This window comes from Peromyscus eremicus, chromosome 10, assembly GCF_949786415.1.
Source record: "Peromyscus eremicus chromosome 10, PerEre_H2_v1, whole genome shotgun sequence".
In the NCBI taxonomy this organism is placed as follows: Eukaryota; Metazoa; Chordata; class Mammalia; order Rodentia; family Cricetidae; genus Peromyscus; species Peromyscus eremicus.
In genome coordinates this window covers 1781807-1797620 of record NC_081426.1, presented here as the reverse complement: position 1 = coordinate 1797620, position 15814 = coordinate 1781807, and the positions used below count along the sequence as shown (strand labels likewise).

General features: G+C 41.0%; 1 protein-coding gene and 1 pseudogene across 3 annotated transcripts in view; both read left to right on the top strand.

Moving 5' to 3' along the window:
- Rtn4 (reticulon 4) overlaps positions 1 to 15814 on the top strand; it is a 60609-nt gene that overhangs the window by 43459 nt on the left and 1336 nt on the right. For all 3 annotated transcript variants that reach the window (XM_059275184.1, XM_059275186.1, XM_059275187.1), the window contains 4 exons: positions 1335 to 1542; positions 4423 to 4561; positions 15142 to 15211; positions 15642 to 15688. In XM_059275184.1, coding sequence (XP_059131167.1) covers positions 1335 to 1542; positions 4423 to 4561; positions 15142 to 15211; positions 15642 to 15688 — 464 coding nt within the window. The remainder of the gene's footprint in view (positions 1 to 1334; positions 1543 to 4422; positions 4562 to 15141; positions 15212 to 15641; positions 15689 to 15814) is intronic.
- On the top strand, positions 12095 to 14622 carry LOC131920797 (PAT complex subunit Asterix-like; annotated as a pseudogene).

Below are 15814 nucleotides of genomic sequence, written 5' to 3'. Positions count from 1 at the left end.
TGTTTCAAGGTCTGGTCAGTCTTCACATGCATTTGTAGGAACAAGTTGCATGCATCAGAGCTGATATAGTTATTATAGGTGGAAGGCTTAAAATAATAGTCTGAAAATAAGCAACAAAAGGGGCTGTGAATATATATGGAATGGAGATCCAGCTCAGGACTATGCACATGCTAGGCATATGCTCTACTGCTAAGCTACAATTCAAGCCCCACTTACTGAATGCTTAAGATAAGTACTTGGGGGATTAAGGGCTTTGTAATAATGCTTAGCGTTTTATAGCTCACATACATATTTTCCCCTACAAAAGTACCTCTGATGATAAATAGAAACCCTGCATATTTAGGAGTCCTGGGGATCAAAACTAAAGCAGCCCCTTAACTTGTGACTTTTAAAAAAGTTACCTTCTTATCTTAAAATTACCCAAAATTAAAAATTCTACTTGAGTATATACATATTTGTTTTACTATAAAATGTGTAAAGCATTTGTTTTGTTTTACTCTTCCCAGTTCACCATCTTGTGGCCTGTCAAAGAGCCCTTGGTACACTTCAGAGTTCTGCTTGGGTTGAGTATAATCTGATCTTGAGACAACAAGCCTGTGGGTAGTTGAGCTTGCAACAGCCCTGTTTCCAGTGGCCAAACCTGACTGGCTCTGTTGGCTTGTCTGACTCCATACCACACGTTATGGGATATTGTAGTATGTAGAGTTGAGGTTTGTTTGGTGGGTTTTTTTTGGGTTTTTTTTTTTTTTTTTTTTTTTTTTTTGACCACTACAATATTTCTGACATTTTCTTCCCTTGAAGGAAATTAGTTTTTGAGATGTCTAAATGCTGTTTCCCCTCTGCCTTTTACTGTAGGTAACTTCTGTTAGTGCCAGGCTAAGATATCATTTTAGGATTTTCAAAGAGCTTCTAAAAGCCAGCCTGTAAATCTCAGATTTTTCAGCTGTTAAAGTTTCAATTTTTTCAACATTTAAAAAAATTTAATTTTGTATACTTAATTTCAATAGCCTTTTTAGTTTATATTATTTTCTCTGTAATTTAAATATCGTGAATAGTATGAAGAAGAAATGTGTCAAGATGATGACAAGGGACCTCTGCCAGGCCTGAGACGTTTAAGAGTAATGTGTAGCTAGAATAATTTGGTCACGTAGGTGGGAGGTTGGCATGAAAGAAGATGTGTGGTAAAAAATACAAATGTAGCATTATACTGACAGGCAGCTTACAATGAGTTTAATGACCTAGGCTTGCATCCTCTGTATGTAGAGCAAATGTAAATGTGCTGGATCCGAATGGTTAGAATCATATTCTAATTTCAGACTTCTTTGCATTTTTAGTTGTTGACCTCCTCTACTGGAGAGACATTAAGAAGACTGGAGTGGTGTTTGGTGCCAGCTTGTTCCTGCTACTGTCTCTGACGGTGTTCAGCATTGTGAGTGTAACGGCCTACATTGCCTTGGCCCTGCTCTCTGTGACTATCAGCTTTAGAATATATAAGGGTGTGATCCAAGCTATCCAGAAATCAGATGAAGGCCACCCATTCAGGTGAGATGTCTAAAAAAACGACAACAGTGTGAACAGGGTTAGTAGAGACTTCAGTCTCCTGCCTGTAGAAATATAGGCATGTGCTTTCTCGGTTGCTTAGAGATAATTATATAAAAAGCTCTATCAAGAGCATCTGCCTTTGAGATTTCTTGTGGTAGAAAAGACTGGACTCATTTATTAGTAGATACTGGTTATAATGGATTTAGTTCTGTTGTCTTCACTGTTTATATTTGTTTGCTCCCTTGTTGATACCTTAAACACCTTTTCCATTGCCCTCCACAGTATATATTCTTACCTACACTTTACTACCATTTTTCAGGGCATTACATGGAGAGGGGAAGAAACATGGTTTTAAGTGGAGCTTCAAAATGTCAAAGTCATATGCCACAAACCATGAACAAGTATGATTTCAGAGCAGTTTTAATGAAATGTGTGAAAATATCATAATGATATAACTTCTAAATTATCCACAGTATTAGTTTTTGTTTGTTTGTTTGTTTATTTTTTTGTTTTTCGAGACAGGGTTTCTCTGTGTAGCTTTGCGCCTTTCCTGGAACTTGCTTTGGAGACCAGGCTGGCCTCGAACTCACAGAGATCCGCCTGGCTCTGCCTCCCGAGTGCTGGGATTAAAGGCGTGCGCCACCACCGCCCGGCCCAGTATTAGTTTTATATATCATCTAGTTTAAAGTTTTTTTTTAAAGACTACAGTTTTTTATTTTTATATTTCTCTTTAAACATACCTTTTTTATAAAGGCATTTTGTAGTCTTGTACAAACTCAGCTGACGTGCCAGTTTAAGTTTGTTGAACAGTTTTCCAGTTGCCTAGTAGCACTGGTGCAGGTGAAATTGTGCATTTCGTTTACCTGTGTAAGGGAACAGTGGTGAGCAGTGTATTACTCTCTCACATAAATGCCTACCAGTGGCACTGATGCAGGATGCTGCAGCAGCAGAACCAACAGCAGTAGTACAAAGAACAGAGTTCTGAAGTTTCTTCAGCCAAGTCTGTGTTTCTAAGAATTACATATAGACAGGGCTTGAGAGAGGGCTTTGTAGGTAAGACTGCTTGTTGTGAAAACAGGTGGGCCCAAGTTCTGATCTCTAGCACCTACATAAAAACTGGTCACTGCTGTGGATACTTGTAACCCAGTTGTTGGGAGTCAGAAACAAGTGGATCCTGGGAGCTTGCAGGCCAGCCTAGGCAAATAGTGATCTTCAGATTCTGCCTCAAAGGTTTGAGGAAGACACCAGACACCTCCTCACTGCCACATGTAACCACATACACACATGCACATATACCACATACGCTTATTTCATAATATAATTTCATAAATAAATTACTGCTGCCTTAAAAATTGATGGAAAACTTTGAATATTTTAATTTGATATTTATTATTGACAGTGGTGTGCCAATGTCTTACAGTGTTGTACTAGTAAAGAAATATTCTTGATTCCAAATAGTCTATTTAAGTAGGGAAAATATGTCTGTATTCAGAGCTGGATATGGTTCATAACAGTAGAAGAAAACATTGTTTTGAGGTATGAAAGAGTGGTAGATTACATTGGGGTATTAGGGACTCGTATCTGATATGGCTTCAGGTCTGGGTGGAATCTGAGGTGAGGCTAGTTCATGGTACAAGTTGTCACCAGAGACAAGAAGTGAACTTTAGGAAAATAGCTTGCTGACTAAGGCATTATGGCTTAAAAAATGTTTTAAAATGACTCGTTTCTGGCTTCAAGATAGGGAGCAGTGGGAAGGTTAACAAAAGCAGGTGGGCTCTCTGGTTGAAAAGTTGAAATGGAAGTGATTTGAAAACATCTCTTTATCTAATATCTATAGTTAGAAACTTGACCCAGAGAATTTAAATGCTTTTTGCAAGATTACTTAGCTAGAAAGTAGCCAACTAATGCCCGCCTGCATTCAACCCAGACTCTTGTTATTTTAGGGCGCTTAGGTAAGGCTGATCTGGCATTGACTAAGAGAATAGATTAATCAGAAACAGGTTTGCATACTGATCGAATATTTCAGTGTGCAAATAACAGACACTTAACAAGAGGAGACATATTTGGGGCATATTGCAAAGGCAGGTAGGAGGCAGGGTTGTCTCAGAGGACACATATAAGGAGACATAGGATTAGTTTGGGTGTTGTGCTTCAGATAGGAGAATAGTTTAGCTAAAATGTCATCTTTGAAATAATGACCACTCCCAAATTTATACCTTCTTAAATTTAACGTGTCTACCCACTACAGCATACATGAGGGTATGAAATAAGTTTTATTGGTGTTGCCACTGTACTTTTAGCAGCTACTTTGCAGTTTAGTATTTAGCATTTTTGACAGTGAAATGAGTAAGATCTTTGATAGTAGAACCTAATGAGATAGTGTAATTTTCTGAGTGCTTTGGAGGCCCGGCTGTGTTAAACACTCTACTCATTAAATCCTCATGATAACCTCCATTTTAAATGAGGAAGCAGGTTTAGAAGATTAAGTTTGCAAAGTTAGATGCCAAGAAAATGATAACACTTAAGATTTACACTCAGATCAGCCTGCCTTTAAAACAGGCTTCTATTCTATTTCAGTTGACAGTGCATACCATTAAAAGTACCTTGGGAATTTGAATTTTGTTTATTTTGTTTGAGATAGAGTTTCATTCTGTAGCTCAGGTTGGTCTTGAACTAGCAGCAATTCTCCTGTCTTAGCCTCTCAAGTGCTGGGGTTATAAGCATGAGCCACCACAGCCAGTTTACTTGGTTTTTTTTTTTTTTTTTTATAGTAGGCCTTTGTAGTAGATTGTTGTAGGCTGTTAATCTCTTTTATAGATCTGTAATTACCAGTTGACATTTGGGGATCAGTGGCAGTTATGGTCGGTTTTGTTTTCTTAGGGCATATTTGGAATCTGAAGTTGCTGTATCAGAGGAATTGGTTCAGAAATACAGTAATTCTGCTCTTGGCCATGTGAACAGCACAATAAAAGAACTCAGGCGCCTCTTCTTAGTTGATGATTTAGTTGATTCCCTGAAGGTAAGTTTATTTTACTTTTCACTTTGCTATATATAGAATTTAATATCAGAAAGGCTAGTTATATAAAATTCTATTTTTCTATACTCAAATAAGTCATGAAGATGGAATGAAATCATGTGAATGAAAATTTAGGTTTTAAAATTCAGTGACCTGTGTTTAGATTTGTATGAGAACTAGTTTGCCATTTTTCTTAAGAAAAAAATGCTTTTAGAAAGAGAAATTGAAAAGAAAAGTGGGTTGGTAACTTCTTCAGATGGAAATTCATTTAGGGTTCCATAAAATGACACTGCTTCATCCTGTCAGCACACAGAGTGCCCCTGCGTAGCAGGGAGAGAATGGCACAGTGTCTTCTTTAAAGGTGATAGATATCAAAGCCGCCGTCATTCAGTTGCACACTCTATAGGGAAGGCTCTTTTTGGGTAAACTGTGTGGTTGATAGGTAAATGGCGCTGGTGGTGGTGCTGGTTACCAGCGGAAAAGTCATGAGCCACTGCCACTACCAGAGTTACAGAGAGCTTTATTAGAAAGAAGGAGGGGATGGGAGGGAGGAGAGCTGGGTCTGGAGAGGGAGAAAAACGATGGGAGCAGAGAGAGCGTGGGGTCCACATCAGGCTTTTTTTAAGGCTCAGATTGTGTGACCACACCATGTGCCGTAAGTAGTCGCCTGTGCCCCCAGTGCCGTAAGACGCAAGACCCTAGCTGCTCATGTGCAGGAGTAAGGGCAGGATCCTAACAGTGGTTCCACATGAGAATTTGCTTTCTGCATATTACTGTATACGGGTAGCACAGATTCCATCAGTTTATTTCCACTGTGTAAGTAAGTATACTTTATTAGTCCAGGGTATTTTCTGATTTCAAAGCTAAAAACTTAAGACTCAGGTGGCTATGGGCCAGGCATGGTGACACATGACTTTAATCTCACTATGCAGGAGGTAGAGGCAGGAGACTCTGTGAGGTCAAGGGCTAGCCTGGTATTCAGAGAGAGAGTTCTAGTAAGTCCCTCCCCCTCCCGCCCCCCTCCAAAAAATAAATAAAAATACATTATAGCACTCAAGAGTCTGAGGTAGGAGGATCAAGTTTTAGAGACAGCATTGCCTTTTTAAAGAGAGTTCCTGTGTGTTAGCTTTATGTGTGTGGTCCTGTTTGTCCATTGTAGTTTTTGATTCCATGGAAAAGCAAGATTTTTCTGCTGGAGTCCAACTCCAGTGGGGTTCAGGTCCCAGAGAGGAGGTATGGAGTCAGTGAAGGGGAGGAAGAGACTGACAGGATCTGAGGGTGAATCGGGATGATTGCCACTTTATTGGGGGGAAAAAAAAGCTACACCTTTATATTCTATATTGCACAATAGTTTAGCCACAATCATTGAGAGCAGACTCAATGATTCAGGGAAGAAAGCGGCCATCAACTTTATCATGACATTTTTCCTGAGACAAAAGTAAGTTCAAGAAGCATCTAAAAGCCTGTTGTTCTTTAAGGTTTAGTTTAACTCCCCCTGGCACCCTTTTAATCTTCCTCCTGAGCAGTCTCAGCCTTTGTGGTCAGGAGGTGTCAACCAAAATATCTGCTTTGGGGGTGAAAAGGGAATGTTTATTCCAAACTGCCAGGGCTGTCTCTGGGGAAGCAAGGAGGAGCTCTAATGGGGCCTGTGAGCAGGGATTGAAGGAGTCTAGAGGCTAGTATTGACCTTGACAAGTTAATAGGCACCACAGTCATAGTCAATGGAAGGGCCAGAAGTTCCTCCTGCCAGAGATAAAGAGAATGATTGCCTGTTAGCAAGCAGAACTTTCCTCAAGCCCCTGAGGGAGTGGGGGCCCAGTACCAAAGCCTGACCTTGGGAAAAGAACCAGACACTCCACTACAAATAAGAACAATTTCTTTTCTTGAGGGGCTGGGTGCAGCGTTTGCACCATGTAGAATAAATAAGCACTGAGCTGTTTCCTAGTTGCATTCCTTTGTGTCTTAGTCTTACCATATGGGCTTGTTCCCCTCCTACGCTCCCAAAGGGAAGGTCTTACTCTCTTTCTATTATACCATACCATTCTGATTCCTCTATATTTATTAACTGAACTCTTGCCCTTAATGGCTTCAGGCTCTGGATCTGGGCCCATTGTTTCTCTGATTGTCAGATGTGCCCGGTTAGTAAATCTTTAACTTCTGTTCTGGGTGTAGTCAGGGGGTTACACTTGGTGTAATGGGGATTTCTGTGTGCAGAGTCATCATGCTGTATGGTTCCACAGTGGCAGGGATTTTTCCCAAAGAAGTATTTTGTTTAAAGAGATTGCCATTGTATACATTTTCAACCTTCATCAAACCCACACAAAATTCCCCAAAGGAAGAGGCATAAGGAACTCCTATAACACACAGCGAGAGTCTTTAAAATGAAAGTCAAGGTGGTGGAGAGTTGTGATTGCAGTGTTGAAATGCTGGAATTGATCAAGCAAGCAGTGCTCACCATGTGGAAAATTTCCTTCTGAGAATGGACTCCTAAAAAAAATTTTTTTTAATCCCAGCACCTAAGAGGCAGAGGCAGGCAGATCTGAGGCTAGCCAGGTCTCAGAGGGAGTTCCAGGACAGGCTCCAAAGCTACACATAGAAACCCTATCTTAGTGTGTGGGGGTCTGTGTGTGTGTGCACGCGCTATCAGTTTTTGATTGGAATTACTTTGATTTCTAGTTAATGTTAGTCATTATGTGGCGCTGTGTTATTCATTAAATGACGCTGTTTACCGTGTGAGAAAAGCCAGGAGGCACAACAAAACCCACTGTATGAGTTTATTAGGGGAAGAGGAACAGAGAGGATGTGCTTAGGCCTATGGAAGATTGTGCAGGGAGAGAGGAGGGAGGGGTCTGTGACCCACTTTTTATGGACATCCCCCCACCCCCCCACCCCCACCCCGCACACGCACATAGCTTCGCCATGCATGTGCATAGATTACGCAATCACGCAGCACTCAAGGACGGAAGGCCCTGGGATGACTAAGCATCTTGCCCTGGGATGACTAAGCATCTTGCCGGCGCATGCACGGTCATGGGGGGGAGGGGCCTAGGAATTCTATCAGTTAATACAGTAGAAATATTTTAATTTCAAGAAAACAAACTCATTTTATAATAGACAAGCTCTGTAGCTTTGATAGAACAGCTTTTAAAGAAACACTTGAAAACAATTTATCTAATTCCCTGTCTTCCTAAGAGCCAGCTGTCTTTGGTGTCCTCACATGATAGAAATGTACATTTTTAGATTCTAGGTCATAATTAATTACTTGTATTTGAAACCTTCCTCCAAAATTGAAAAATTTAGTCACTCTTGCAAACACATGACAACACTCCCTCTCTGTTTTCCACTTCCTTTAAATTCCTTTTCTCCCTTTCCTCCAGTTTGAGGGAGGAGTTGATTTCAGCTGTCATCAAAGAAATGATCAAATTCCAGGGCACTGAAGTCAGCACCTGAGATGAACTGGCGACCTAAGTGTGCCTGGTCGACTCTAGGTATTGACTTGGTCAAAAAGAAATAGGGCATGTTGTTACGTATTCCTCTCTTTAACTTCGTGCCTAACTGTTCCATTCATTTTACTCCTGAAATAATAAGCTTTTTAATTCTAGACAATATTTCAAGTATCCACAAAATGATCAATAATCCATTTTCTGGTCAATGAGTATGGGCTAAATCACCGTAGAAATACTCCTTAATCCATTCATAATGTAGCTCAGACACTAAACATTTTAAGCCTTATTCATTTCTAAACATTGGGTCTTACACTGCTGCATCCTTGCCCAGGCTAGGCTGGCTCTGAGCTTCCGTTTCTGCTGCTAGAGCCAGAGATGGGTGTTAGAGGTGTGTATCACCTGGTACTGTGACAGTGGTGTTTCTTACCCAGTTAAGGGTTAGTTCAGTTTTTGTGATTAATCTGTGTAAGGAGCTTTGGGGAGAGCTCTTGTTTTAAAAGTTATATTTTATATAAATTTACATGGGAAGGTGAAGGAGCTGGAGTTTTCATTCCCTGAAGTTCTGATTTAATTTCTCTGGGAACACTGAATGGAGGATGGCTGTTTTAGAAAGTTGTGCTATAAAACCCTGTTTGTCCCTACCTGCAGTTTTAAAAGAAAAGTGTATCATACCTGCTGGTGTATGTCATCTTTGGCACCCTAGAGGGAAGCTTGACGAGGTTCCTATCTTGTAAGCCAGGCATGTGCATGTGGGTGTGCATGTGCGCGTGTGTGGTGTGCATGTGTGCGTGCGTGGTGTGCATGTGTGGTGTGCATGTCTTCGTGTGCCATGTAGTGGTCAAAGGACAATCTGGTGTTGGTCCTTACCTTCTATTGTTAATCCCACCAGTTGAGAATAAAACCACCACCACAGTTTAAAGCCAAGTTTGAAGCAAGCTTTAATTAAATTCTGACCAGGTCCATGCCTGTGTTCCCAGGAAATGACCCCAAGTCATGTTTTGCAAGGGCTTAAAAAGGAAGAACCCATAATGCACCACATTTCCTATGAGATCCAATTGGGAGCAATACATCCCACCCACATGGGATCAAGCACATGCAGATGGGTCAAACAAACTGGTTTAGGGGAGTGAACACATGTGGCTTGTTACCCCCCATAAACAACAGCCTTCAGCATTTCAGGAACTATCTGTCTTTGGGCAAGGGGCTTGCAGATCAAAGACATTTTTGTTTCATGGATCTTTTAGGCACAGTAATTAAAACTTAAAATGTAGCTTTGGCTCTCACACTACCTCATTTTATTTGATTGCCGTCTGCTGTGTGCACTGAGTTACTGGCTCAGAGGCTCCTGGGGTTCTGGATCCTGAGAAGGGTGAGGTCAGAGAACCACCTGGCCTCCAGAACAAGGGGACCTTTTGAAATACCGAATCCAAGAGATTGTTGTTTAGTAGGGACTAAGAGCGGGCGTTTTCAGTGGGTTCTTCATGTGTCTGTAGCATGGCTTTCGGTAATAAAGACTAGACTTTGTGTGATAGTGGATCTGTGATTTTCAGTGAAAAAATGGTTCTAGCTGTAGTTGCCTGATGTGTAACTATATTGTTTGAGGATATGCTCTTAACTCTGTGCCAGGGCAAGGGATCCTGAATTCCAAGAGTAACTGATTCAAAGGAACATTAACAGGCTGTGTTAGCACACACATCTCAACAGTTTCCTGATGTATTTCTTTGGCTTTTGGAAAAATTAGAAGGAAAATGTAGAAATAGGTAAGGTCACTCAAGAAAATGGGTTAAATTGATTTTTAGAAAGGATAAGCAATTTTCAGTGTTTTAAAAGAGTTTTTAATAGTCAAAGTTGTCAAAGCATCTGGAATTCTGTTGTGTGCCCTTCCATTTTCTTTAAATATGTCTCTCTTTCCCCAAATGAAGCATCATAACTCTGCAGAGTTCTTAATAAGGTGTGTTTAAATTTTATTCTCTTATTCTCCTGGAGGAAAGGCAAACAAGACATTGGCCTTGCCTCTTCTAGTGTTGGTTAAATTCTCATCACACATGGCTTCTTGTGGTCTTCCTGCTGTCTGTCAGTCAAGCCCGCTGTCCTCAGACGCTGAGGGTTACTTTTCAGAGCTCTCCACCCAGGTGTAACCTTGATGTGTGACTTGGATGAAGAAAAAACTTTCAATGTGAGGCAATATGCAGTAGAATTTATTAAAATTAAGGCTAAGTGGCCAGAGAGGAGACTAATAGTTAAGTGTGCTCCTCTTCCAGAGCACTTGGGTATGGCTTCCAGCACCCATATTGAATGGGTCACAACTGCCTGGAACTGCATGCATCTCCACAGGGTCCATCCAGTGTTTATTTTGGCCTCTGTGGGCACCTGCACACATGTGGCACACACATGGCACATAGACAGACGTGGTTTGCACATGAATGTGCATCCACACACAGATAAATTTTTAAATCTTAAAAAAAATATAGAAATGTGCTCAAGGAAAAAATAAAGCATGCCAGAGAACAGGTGCTGGCTTCTCAAGGGACAGTCACAGCTCTAAAGGTTGCCAGCACAACACCCCACCTCATGTTTTTATTTTTATTTAATTTTTTTTACCTTTTTAGAGCTTTATTGGGGGGGGAGAGACAGAGAGACAGACAGAGATAGAGACAGAGAGAGACACGGGGTGGGGGGAGTAAAGAGAGGGGCCGACGGGGGAAGGAGTGGGAAGGAGATGTTTTTATTTTTCAGTGTGTGCACAGCCTTCCAAGGCTGACATGTGCACTGTTATCCTCTGAATCACTGGGTCATCTCCCCATCCTCTCCCCTTAAACACTGTGCAGAGATGTAGTTCACAGCAGTTGAAAGTCACAATTTTCTCCTATAAACCAGGTTGTATGGTGGCTTTATGAGTTGGTTTGTTTAGGGAGTGCTAGACATTGAAAGTTACATCATTTTGGCCCCAGGTAAGCAGTGTATTACCATCCTTGATGTCTTTTGAAAAGAAAATGTAGGGTAGGGTCTCAGTGATGCTTGTAGTTTTCTGATAGGCAAGCCAGACCTGGGGTGAAAGGCCTTTATTTACTATGCTTTCCTTCCATGTCTTCATGATTGCCTTAGATTTCTTTCCTTACTCAATGCTAATTCTAATGGCATCTGACTTTTTAAAAAATTTTTTGTTTCCTTTTTATTTTTATTTTGTGTGCATTGATGTTTTTCCTGTATGTGTACCTGTATGAGAGTGTTGGATCCTGGAGTTATGAACTGTTGTGAGCTGCCATGTGGGTGCTGGGGATTGAACCCAGGACCCATTTCTCCAGCCTGGCATCTGACTCTTGATCATGTATTTTCTAGAAACTCAAGTGTTTTTGTTTTGGGCTATAACATTGAAAACTTTTGTGAAATTTGATTTCCTTCTTAGAATAGGAATATATGATTATATTGGCCTAGAATACTTGAATGGCTGCAGTATGTGGGGCTGGGTTTTGAAGACTATCTCCCACTCACTCCCATAAGAAGAATGCTTGTGTTTGATTGCCTCAGTCATCACTTGCTTTGTGTATGTTACTTTCTTGGCATCAAAGACATTTGATGCTAAGCTTCTGTCTGTCAGAATTGTCTGGCTTTAAGAGTGTCCTTGAGGCAAGTACCATTTGAACTTTTTGGACAGTTGTGGAATCTTGAACTGCTCTTTTTGTATGTTTAGAGTACAATCTTGTGAAATGACTATAATGATCAAGTTAGGGATTGTTAGCTTAATATGTGCTGCTATGTGCTTTCTGCCATGGTTAAGGGCATCTGTCACTAAAGCAGTTTCTTCTAAGATGTGGAATGTTGACTCTTTCTGTGGGAGGCTAGCTTCCACCTTTTCAAGGGTTCTCAGGAGGAGGAGAGAGGGATAAAAAAATATTAGATAGAAAGATGAGAAAGACAGAGAGACACAGGGTACCTTAGGGAGGACCTAAGTCTATACCCAATGGCCTTTTCCATTTATTCAAAAGGGCTTTTTTATAACAATGCCAAGGGGCGGGGCCAAAGACCTCTCCCTTGCCTAGATCAGAGCACACCACACAGCCAAGTGTACCCTTCCAAACACCTGGTAACCATGCCCATGGGCAAATTATCCTCTTACACAGCCCTGCTGGATAAGGCAAGCTCAGATTCTCGGACCCTGAGTAATTTGGTCCTCCACATCTTTCCCTGTAGACTTGTATACATGATGAATGAAAATAGTTCTTTGGCTCTCCTGTAAACTTGCTCAAGTGCACAAGTTATATTTAGTTTCTGGAAGCTATAAAGCTGTGAAAGGGGAAAGATGTGCTAGTAGAGTCATCCTTCAAACCTTTCTACCAGAGGTTCTGCGACAATGAACTTTTAAGTTCAGTTATGAGTGCCTGACATTTTCTTACTTGGAGATTAGAGTGTTGCTCTTTGTAGAATTAATGGTGGTTTTAGGCATTGAAAAGATCTTTTAATCTGTAGTAAGTGTGCTTATGAGAATTTGAATGCCACTCCTTTTGTTGAGTGAGAAAAAGTTATTCTTTAGATCAAGAATAGGGAACTAAGCCGGGCGGTGGTGGCGCACGCCTTTAATCCCAGCACTCGGGAGGCAGAGCCAGGCGGATCTCTGTGAGTTCGAGGCCAGCCTGGGCTACCAAGTGAGTTCCAGGAAAGGCGCAAAGCTACACAGAGAAACCCTGTCTCGAAAAACCAAAAAAAAAAAAAAAAAAAAAAAAAAAGAATAGGGAACTAGCAGTAAAAGAGGCACGATGTGGTTTTCAGTTTGCCGTGTCTACCAAGAATATGTCTGACCCATGGAGGCCCAACAAAGTACTGAGCTAAAAAGCCTAGGCTGAGCAAGTGTAACCCGATGCTGGAATCTGCTCTGCGTGAGGCATAATCTTGAGCACTGCAGCCTCGTGTGTAAGCTGAAGTGGTGTGCTTGGGTTACTGTCTACTGTGCCCTCTTTTGTCGGCTTCTGCCAACTTCTGGAGCTCAGAGGACACTAAGCACATGATGAGTAGCTTCCTGCTCTCAATCTCTGCAGTGGAGACGTCATTTGCAGAATCCTCCACCTGTGACTCCCTCATGGTGATGTCACCTAGAGGGGTTGGGTTCTGGACTCCTGCCCACCTTCTCTGTGGTCTAACCCTTGGCTGCCTCTACTCTGCCCTCAGCTGCTGTCTTAAATTTGCCTGAATGTGGTCACTGGGCTCCCAGCAGGATGGAGGGAAGCTGGTCCTCTCGATGGGGTTCTGCTTCTGCTTTGACGAGGGGGAGGAAACTGCAGATTTCCCTTTCACCCCATCTCCCCGGCCACTGTTAGGCAGACTGTTCATGTTTGTAAGTGCATGTACTCATTTTCTGTTGAAACCAGTTGACAGAAAAATTTTTTTCACTGCCTGGGATGCAAGAGTGGTGGTGTCCATTTTTTAAAAGTTCAAAACAGCAAGCAAAAAACATTGTGAGATGGACACCTTATGGGGCCCATAAACCCTGTTTATTATGTGGTTCTGTGGAAAGTTGCCAATTCCAGCTTTAGTTAATGGAGGAGAGTACTGTTGTTACATATACATAAATAGTCACCATAGGGCCTGGAGAGATGGCTCACTGGCTAAGGGCACTCGCAGAGGACCTAAGTTCAATTTCCAGCACCCTTATGGCAGCTAACAACTGTCTATAACTCCAATTACAGGGGATCTGACGTCCTCCATGGGCACCAGAAGGCCTCACATGGGCATAACGTGAGCAAAACCCTCACACACATAAATTTTTTTAAAAAGTCACCATAGATGGTGGTATCATGGTAATATGTTTGTCGTCTCCTAAATCAGTCACAACAGCTGCGGGATACAGCAAAAAGCTTTGCGTTAGGGAATGTAACAACGCAGGGGTTTTCCTCTTTATGATGTAAACAAGTGGCGAGGGATGTATTACCTGCAGGAGTTAAAGTGGATGGGAACATTTCTGGGCATGCTCCAGAAGTGTAATTTCCCACCATGAAGTGTAAGCCACCGACAGAGGAAAGGATACGTCCTTTCTTGTATCCTGTATTATTATTAATATATTAATACAGAAATGTGTCTCTGAAGGTGCCTGCCTTTCTTTGTGGTTACCAAAAGTGCTGATCATGAATGCTGAATAAAATTTACACTAGCTTAGTGCCTGGCTTGAAGTTAAACATGTCAGCGAGCTGTATGATATTGCAAGTTTTAGAAATGAAAGAAAACTTTACAATCTTGTCGAGCCATTCATGAGTAAAGAGTGTGTGTGTGTGTGTGTGTGTGTGTGTGTGTGTGTGTGTAAAATAGTTATCAAAATGAAATTGTGTTTTAGAAGCAAAGCATTTACAGACTATTTCATTTGCTGTTTTATTTTTTAAATCTCAAATGAGCCAGATTATTAGAAAAAAAAGTACAGTTTAGTTTATTATAACCTCTGGCCCCTGGAGGAAACAGTGAAACCTATATTGCTGTAGTTGGACACTAGGCAACTTAGTAACCTTTCTGTGCTTCAGTGTCTATGTGCTGAGGTGATAAATAGATAAAGTTAAGAGGGATAAATGAGTTTGTTGTGTCCAGCACCTAATGTTTGGTAAGTAAAGGCAGTTAAGGAAATAGTGATCAATTACATTAATTACATTAATGTTTTCATCAATTACATTAGATAGTAGTATAAAACTTTGAGATGCCCCTTCCCTCTAGGTTAATTGTGGTCCTCAAACACCTGAAACTTAGCACTCTTTGCTCCATTGCTTATCACATGCCTGCTATTTTGGTGTCTGAATTACTCAGTTTGTATATTTTCTCAAGCATCTTCAGCATGTCAGTCAGTAGTTAATATTCAGAGTGCTTTGTTGTTCTTCCTATTGAAAAGCTAGACAGTGACTAGAGCTGGAGGAATGAGCAGGGTGTCCCTGTCCTATATTTTCTGGTGTTGAAGAAAACAGTTCTTCTCTTAGCATGTATTCCAGTCAAATCCAAATTGTGGTCTAATTAGGATTCTGAATTAAGACTGGTAACAGCCTAAGTGAATATTTGTATGACTTGTTTTTCAAGGTCTATGCCTTGTTAGATTGGCATTTAGATGGATAATTTTGGGGGGAAAGTTTACTTGAATTTTGCTTATCATGGGCTCTTGTTTGCTTACAGTTTGCAGTGTTGATGTGGGTGTTTACTTATGTTGGTGCCTTGTTCAATGGTCTGACACTGCTGATTTTAGGTAAGTCTACAAAAAGGTTGAAAAGCACTTAGAGACATTTTGGTAGAAATTATCCTTATTGAAAGAAAAAAATATAAATTTGAGGTTGTGAGGTTTTTTTAAGTAGCTGATACTGATTGATACTGTTTTATTGAAACGCTATGTTCCTGAAGACTATTCCAGCCAACAGTGACAGACCCACCTTACCTGATGGTACACTCCTGAGTTTAAATGGGATACATGTATTCTATAAGATTTGTGAGATGTGATTTGAAGCTAAGCATTGTTCCTCAGCTGCGCTCCTGTCCTCCACACCTGCAGAATGTGAGCACATACACAGGCCTTAGGAGCACTGCCTAGTTGTCTTGATTACTGTTGGCTTGATTGTTTGATGTTTACTCCCAGAATGATACCAGTGTTTTTTTTTTAAGTTGTGTATTTGCTTTTTCAGCTCTGATTTCACTCTTCAGTATTCCTGTTATTTATGAACGGCATCAGGTAATTTTTTAACTATCACTTGCAGAACATAAAGCCCACCCTTACTATGTAGGACTTACAGAAGAGCTAGTTTCCAAACCTGGTCTTAAGCCTTTAAGTTTTTGGTATATAGTAGTGTTTGATGTT